Source organism: Trachurus trachurus (genome assembly GCF_905171665.1).
Source record: "Trachurus trachurus genome assembly, chromosome: 6".
NCBI classification, from domain to species: Eukaryota; Metazoa; Chordata; class Actinopteri; order Carangiformes; family Carangidae; genus Trachurus; species Trachurus trachurus.
Window position 1 is genome coordinate 13658310 of NC_139897.1, and position 8211 is coordinate 13666520.

At 42.3% G+C, this 8211-nt stretch overlaps 1 protein-coding gene across 1 annotated transcript; it reads left to right on the forward strand.

The window, feature by feature from the left end:
* lactb (lactamase, beta) lies at positions 1 to 3676 on the forward strand. Its single transcript, XM_083973341.1, has 6 exons — positions 1 to 453; positions 594 to 660; positions 1988 to 2178; positions 2292 to 2610; positions 2686 to 2851; positions 3036 to 3676. The coding sequence occupies exons 1-6, from the start codon at positions 67 to 69 to the stop codon at positions 3553 to 3555; spliced, it is 1650 nt and encodes a 549-aa protein (XP_083829467.1). The 5' UTR covers positions 1 to 66; the 3' UTR covers positions 3556 to 3676.
* The last annotated feature ends 4535 nt before the right edge of the window (positions 3677 to 8211 follow it).

Below are 8211 nucleotides of genomic sequence, written 5' to 3' on the forward strand. Positions count from 1 at the left end.
TTGTCGGTAACTGCCTGTGCAGCTGCGGCCAACAACAAAAACAAAAACTGAGCAGCGTATCTAACAATGTCGCGGTTGTTTTTACCAAACCGCTTCAGTGCCACATGTCCTCCTCTGCTGTCCGCGCGGGACTCTGCTCTGTTGTTGACGCTGCGAGCTGCAGCACGAGCGAAGCAGCAACAGTCAGTCGCGCGCAGTGTTTTCACTCAACAACAAAGACGATACGTGAGTCGGTCCAACACGGTTTTCTCCAAACACCGGGCCAAGTCGTGGCTCTGGGTGTGCGGCGGTGTCGGTGTCGGCGCGGGCGTCGCTTTAGCCGTCGGCCTGAAACATCGCAGTGACACAATCAACAGCTCGTGCGGTGGTAAAGTTGCAGCTGCCGTCGCAGAGAGGACGGGTCGATACGGCGCTGCAGTTCAAGTGAGCAGAGAACTAGTGGAGCGGATAAAGGTAGGCACAGAGGTAGGCCCGCTGTCAACCTGCTGGCTGGGTACAGTTATATATCATTGACCCGGCCTCCGTTTGCTCCGTGTCTCCTGCCTGACCTCAGTGACACCTGTGTCAGTTCACTGTTGTCTGTCTGTTGTCAGTTAGAGGTGGGGGCTCCTGGGCTGGTGGTGGGGGTCTCTGTGGACGGTGTTCAGGTCTGGTGTGAAGGTTGGTACCACTCTTGCAAAATACACATGGCTACAATACCACTGTAATTAATCCTAAATTCTCTACTATTTGTCGGTAGGAGACAAATTAAAGCTGTCCAGTGTTTGAGCATGTTCTTTGTTCAACCAGGACAACAATTGCCTTTGGTACATTTGTGACATAACAATTATGCTGTTTCACTTTTTCCATTATTAAGTAATGCAAATTATAGTAAATAAGCCCATTACTTTAGTTGAGGGACCTATTGTTTGCTTGTAAACCATGAAAAAAGGTTTAAAAATCCCTTCCTGTTTTGAGTGTCTTCATATTGTTTATTTAAATCTACACCAAACAAGATGACATTTATAATCACATTTAACAGCTGTAAGCAGCAATTGCTAGTTGTCAGGTTCCTCACCATGTTTAACCAACGCTGAAGCTGTTAAGCAGTTGCTGGCATAATGCCAATAATACTGGCATCTTGCTTTGGGGACTTGGCTGTGTAAACTGTTTGCTCATCACTGATTTGAATGGTACAACATTGGCCCTAATGATGAATTAATGCTAGTATATGATCAATATTGCAATAGATCATTGTTGAAGGTTCCCACACAATATTTGCCAATACTCCAGAAATCTGCTATTGTTGCTGATTTCATGCCACTTTTGCCAAAAATGTTCTTGCGGAAACACATTGGCTGTATTGGTTTATTACATACAACAAATCTAGCGACAAGAACAAGAAACATAAGAGGTGGATAATAATTAACAAATAGCTTAGTTTTAAGTTATTTTATTTTATTTTTATTTTTTTTTAGCTCTGTTTACCTTGGAACACAAGTAGCCCAGTTGCATTTCTGGCCTTTTGTTTATATTAGGGGTCAACCGATTATCAGCATGGCCGATATCAGCCATTTTTTTCACAGACAAACCGATAAAATAAATTTATTTTAAAACGCACTCCTTTGGCTCTGATGCAGCTGTTTCTCTGCCTAAAGTCATCACTCTTGGTTGTGTAACAAGTCCCACCCACAGCCCCCACTGAACCAAGATTAGTGTTGGGGTTTGTGTTATTATTATACAAAAATTTAAGGTATTTTTATCACAGATTTTCAAAGTTTCAACAGTATACTCAGTCTAATCCCAGGTGTGTTATTCTAAATTTTGACACCAAAATTTTGGTTATTGGTTTCCCTGATTACTAATGATTGGTATTGGTATTGGTATTGGCCCTGAAAAAAGATATTGTTTGATCCCTACTTTTGTTTGTGTTGAGAATCAAACAAGCAGATTCCTTGAGAAACCACAGTTATTTGTACATATGTTTAATATTCTTTATGTAATTCAGGGATGGGTTATGCTGATTTGGAGAACCGTGTGCCATGCACCCCAGAGACGGTGATGCGAATCGCCAGCATCAGTAAGCCCCTCACATCTGCAGCTGCTGCACGACTGTGTGAGGAAGGGAAACTAGATCTCGATGTCCCAGTCCAGAAATATGTCCCAGAATTTCCCCAGAAACAATTTGACAAACAGGATGTAAGTCATTTGAAGTAATGCAAAATGTAATACACATTTTTCCATCTTAGGAATCCTATGTAGTTCACTCTTGTGTTCAGCTCACATGCACATTAATTATTCTGTTCTTTCAGGTCACAATAACCCCTCGTATGATTCTGTCCCACCTAAGCGGGATAAGACATTATGAGAGGGATCCAAAGAAAGTGAAAGAGGACAAGGAGAAAGCTAAGCGACTTCTGAAGCCGCCAATTAAAGAGAAAGAGGATGAAAAGAGGTCATCTGAAAACAAAGACAAACCCACAACAGAACAGAGCATTAAAGGCAAAGACGGTACTCAGGCTCAGAAGAAAAAGGAGTTTGAACATGAAGAGTATTACTTGAAGGACAACTTTGAAAGCGTCACTCAGGCCTTGGACCTCTTCAAGGACGACCCACTCATCTTCAAACCTGGTAAGCTGCACACTTCCTCGCTTAACATTTCTATGTTGATGCGGTCATGAGCAGGACTTATTTTGCTTTATGCAGGTACCACTTTTTTGTACTCCACTCATGCCTTTACCCTGCTAAGTGCTGTTATGGAGCAAGCTGCTGGCCAGCGTTTCCTGGATATCATGATGAACATGTTTCGTGAACTGGGGATGCTCAACACTGTGCCTGATGAGAATGACCCCATTATTTACCACCGATCCAGGTAATGTAGAATAACTAATGTCAATTTAAGTCCAAAAGAAAGGGGCAAGTGGCTGTAGGGGAGATGAATCACATCAGAGTGGATCAGCCTGTTATTTCTTCGAGATTGTTGTGATTGCTCATGATTGTTTTTCTGTGCACATTGCATGTTAATAAACCAGTGGTTGATGATGGCCCCTCCACAGATATTATCATCTCAACAAGAGAGGACGTGTTGTTAACTGCCCGTATGTAGACAACTCCTACAAGTGGGCAGGAGGCGGCTTCCTTTCCACTGCCGGAGACCTGCTGCTGTTCGGTAATGCCCTGCTCTACAGCTACCAGCTGGCCCAGCTGAAGGACACGGAGGGCTTGCAGCCTGGATTCCTCAAACCTAAAACCGCCTTAGATCTGTGGGCACCAGTTGACAGGACAGAGGGCGGCTGGGATAAGGATGGACTGTACGCCCAAGGCTGGCTTGTAGTGGAGAAACTGCAGAAGTATGGCCAGTGCAGGAAGCGCAGACACTATGTGTCACACACAGGCGGCGCTGTGGGAGCCAGCAGTGTCCTCCTGGTGTTACCCAGTGAGGAGGAGATGGACCAGCGCCAAGGACTGAGACCACAGGGAGTGGTGGTCACAATCATCACTAATATGCAGTCTGTGGGACTCAATAACACAGCACTGAAAATTGCACATGAGTTTGACAAAGCCAGATGCCTGTAAAAGTAAGTTGTTCGCTCAAATGCATAAGTTTACATTTTACTGAGACATTTTGTGATCTTGTGTGATTTTGATACATTTTTTTTGAAAAGTGTGAAGAGGGTGTTTTAGGAATAAATGTTTTATCAATGACTTTATGTGCAGTTTTTGAAATGCTAGGTAAATTTAGATTTTCAATTCCCCGGCAGGGACACCATTTGGCCACTAGGTGGAAGCAGTTTACTGCATCTCTAACAATAAGAAGAGCCCACTGAACTATGGCATCAGTGCAGAGTGCTTTCCTCAGCAGGTAGGGCAGCTCTCACAATGAATAAAATTTGAATTTAATCAGTTAACAAAAACATTCCATACATAGCGGAAATAAGTTGGATGCTATTCAAAGCATTGTGCTACAGCGTCAAGGTTTATGGAGTGACCTTTTAGGGCTCACCCTGCCCAAATATTTCCTCATACCATTGTGATGTTCCTTTTGAAAACTGATGTGTGTTGACCAAATGTTACTCTGTCAACAATGCATTATTTTCATGTCAAAATTGACCTAAATACAATGTATTCACCCCTGTGCCAGCTGTAAGATCACTATTGTACAGTGCCTTAGTACAAGTCACTTAGTCTTTGAATTCTCACAGCAGAGTTCACTGTTTTAATGGTGAGTGAAGAATGTTTGGGAGAAACTAAGCTGTCAGCTGTCCAAATGTGTCCTCCCTCCATATTTGGCTGAAACTGTGCGAGAATACTGGAAGTCCCTCAAAACAGAAAGACTGACAAACTATTGGCAATGCAGTCCAACGAGTTTTAATTCCTCTTCTAAGTTAGCTCAACTGAAGTCGACTTGATGCCACCATTCTCATTAGAAAACTCCTGGGATCTCCTGTGCCCCTGTTTTTAGATTTAAGGGGACTGATGAATGGCTTGGGATAGGCTAATTATACAGACTCCCACACACAGTGCATTTGCAAAGATAGGCAGCGTGTGTGTGTGTGTTCCTGCATGTCCAGCTTTGAGAGGTCAGTTTTGTTTTTTTAAACTACACAGCGAATGTATTTCTAAAGACTGAAGTTATCCTGAACTGCCCTGGCTTCGGTAGGGGGCAATTATGGTTTAGGGTTAAGATTAGATTTAGGGTTAGGTTAAGAGCAGACTACAGGCTGAGGTGAGGAATGAAGTGCCGATGGTTAAGTTTAGAGGCTGAGAACGACTGGTCTGTGTTTGTATGTGTTTGTGTGTGTGTAGTCTCCCACTAGAAATCACACAGTCAAATGATTCAGTAGAGATCATTGCATGTATTTACACAATTACAAAATATTTACTCATAACATATTGAGCAATGCATATTCATTCATTTACACAAGGGGTTGTTTTATAATCCCCTATTATTTGTTCAATATTTAGAATAATATTTCACAAAATATTTTTTTACATAGTCCTACTACGCTTTGTAAATACATTCAAGACAAAGCACAGATTGAAATGCGTTTTAACACGAGTAACACCAGTGCCAACCCCTTAGCTCTGTTAAAAAGGCTACTGTCCCAGGTGTGATTCAATTCTCACCCACTCACACGTGTTTCACACCACGTCTGTGTGCGCGTGTGTTAATGAATTACACCTTTCCCTAGCAAACCGCATGGAATCCAGAAATCTCACGAAAACGATTAAATCAACTCTCAGCACCCGTCTTGACTCTCAGCAACCCGCAGCTTCCCTCCCTCTATTGGTCTTTAATTGTTATCATAAGATTTTTTTTTCATCACCCCATCCAACACAGAACCAAAAGAGAAAACAAAAACGTGTGCAGCAAGAAAGACTATACTCTTGGTTTTACTCTCCAGTACGGTTGCTGGTTGTTCAGTTGGCTCTGTTGGCTCTGCTGCTTGGCCTTCAACATCCTGTGTGTGGACACAAGTAATAGTCATTAGCTTTAAAAGAGTACATCCTGGCTGAAGTACAATCACACTACTATGGCACACCTTATTTTATTTTTAGATATCTAGAGAAAATTGGCAACCCTTCATCCATAATGTACTTACCTGCGTACGTAGAAGATAACAACTGCCAGCAGCGCTAAGATGAGAAGGGCAACAATGACCATGGCTGCAATTAACCCTGCCTCCCCTGCATTACCGACTGTGCTCGGGAGCTGAAACTGCTCACATCTGCTTCCTTTGTAATCTTCATTGCACCTGAAGTAAGATGTGATGTACAAAAATGTAGACAGCCCGTCAGAACAACAAAAAGTCAACAAACAATATTGCTATTCATTGAAATCAACAGGTATCTCTACAAAAAGGTTAAAGGTTCCTGAAGCCTTGTTCTTACTGTTGATAATTGAGTATTTTGAAAAAAAAATGTTTAACTTACACACAGGAGAGTGAATTCATAGAAGGTATTTTGTAGCATGTCCCACCATTCATGCAATAGGTGGCCTCCTGCCCATCACAAGGGTCTCCATGTTCTACACAAACATTTCAGAAGACATCAGTAACACAAATGACCAGTCACTTTAAAGAGTGGTTTATTGTTTTTTCTGATCTTTTCTAGTTACCTGCCATAATCTGTAATGTATTTCTTAGAGTTTCCTGAGAACACAAGAAATATTTTTATCACAGAGAAGAAAATAATCTGTCACCAAAGAGGAAAGAATGACATAAGTTTCAGATGCCAATGACAGAAACAAACCTGCACATAAGTAAACCATTTGTTAAAGCTGAAAAGCCTTGTGAAAATTAAATGTTTTTGAGTTTTGAGAGGAATATATAATTTCCCTGACTGAATTAGATGAAAAAGTCTGTACATACCAGCTTGTGAAATCCCTGCTTTTGGCAGTTAGTGCAGGTGGTAGTAGTGAAGGTGACTCATAACGATGCTTCAAAATAACTCGGGACTGCTTTATGTTGGACCATCCTCATGTGGGTGTGTTCAACCTGTGGCCTAGAAAAATGTTGTGATTGCAGTTTGTCCACATTGTAAATGGCAAGCTAAACGTCAGGATACCAGGGTAATTTGCTAGAGTGTGTCATAAATAGTGTCATTTGCCGGCGTGTGAGTAAATCAGAAATGGCTGTCAGAGGCCTAAAAAGTCTCTTAAAAAGTCGGTGTCAAAGCATCGAAGCACATGTCAGATGAAGACTCAAGCGGGTGACGTTTTGTTTTTGTTCTCTTCTCACTTGAGTCATGACGTCAAGTGGAAAGTGGGTGAAGAAATCACCTGTTGTGCATGTGTGCTCAGTGTGCCTGGGTTTGGTTGGAAACAACTTGAATGCTAGGTATGCAAAGAAGGCATGAATGGAATCGTGGGAACCTTTTTGTAGTCTAAGAACACACATCACATAACACCACTTCCTTCAGACAAATAATTACTGCTTCACGCTCAGTACCGTTAGTTGAGTCATCAACTGGCTGACATTTCTGCTCGGTTTCTGACTATTTGATCACACTGAGAATAAATGCCCTTACCTCATAGGCCTGCCATGGTTACATTTCATTTTGTTAATAATGGGGAGACCATGCACTTTCTAAAAAGACACCCTTTTTAACTAATGGGCATATTAATAGCAGTAAATTGTACACTAATGCTTCACAGATTAATTACATACAGTTATATAAGAACAACTTTTGGCCTGGCCAAGTTTAAAGATAAATCCTTGACTGGTGTTATTCGTCCTCCAGCATATATGCTTTATAGTTTAGAAAAAAATCCAAGGTTCTTAAGAGAGAGAAAAGAGTTGGACCTTTTACCCTTTGGAAAAACTTGCATTAACATTCCCAACTGCAGATTTTATGGCTTCAAAGAAAATTAGAACTCCATTAACAACCAAATACACAACTTCTCCTACCCTATAAAAAAAGATGCACTCCAGCCAAAAAGGACTTTGACAACCTGGAAACCCACAGGTTCTTTTTTATTGATTGTTGCACTACAGCACTATGACAAACCAAAATGGGTTATTAACCATTTTACAAACCATTGACCATCACTTTATGAAGGCTCCTTTATTATTCCTAATTGGTATAGCCTAATATATGTGGTAAAACCAGTTACAATTCAGACAATGTTTTTTCTCCACGTAGGCCTACCATTTTTTGGTGTTTCCGGGGCCTAATTCCTATGCTACATTTTTTTTAGGACACAACTAGAATAGGGGGAGGAGGAGGGGGGCTCCCCTTTTTTTTTTCGTGTGTGTGGGTTGTTATCGCGAGGAACTCTGAAGCTCAAGAGGTGAAGTGAAGCGAGAATGTTTTTCTACGACGACGCTTCCAGGGTGGCACGGAAAGAGGGACGTCTGCGGGTTCTTACGACTTAACGGGAACATAGAGTAGCTACAGATATCGATATCATTGTGTGGTTGTGTGCGTGCGTGCGTGCGTGCGTGTGTGTGTCTTGAGTGTGTTTTTGTGAACCTATAGCCAGGTTTTTCCTCCGCGTTCACGCCGCCGCTCGTCACACATCTGTCGCCGCTGGAATCCCGTTTTCAGCACCTGGACAGCTCCCCCTCCTCTTCCTCCTCCTCCACCCCCTCCTCCTCCTCCTTCTCCTCCTCTCCCCCCACGGTCGTGAACCTCTTCTTATTCTCGGGCACATGGAGTCCCTGGTGTGATTGTGGGGGAAGCCCTGCAAGCACAAATGCATCCTTGCGAAGATGTCGTTATCTCCCTGAC

Bases quoted from the DNA above. Each gene is read 5' to 3' on its own strand.
- lactb (XM_083973341.1), top strand. From the start codon at position 67: ATGTCGCGGTTGTTTTTACCAAACCGCTTCAGTGCCACATGTCCTCCT. The intron at 661-1,987 runs GTTGGTACCACT...TATGTAATTCAG, and splicing joins TGTTCAGGTCTGGTGTGAAG to GGATGGGTTATGCTGATTTG. The intron at 2,852-3,035 runs GTAATGTAGAAT...GCCCCTCCACAG, and splicing joins ATTATTTACCACCGATCCAG to ATATTATCATCTCAACAAGA.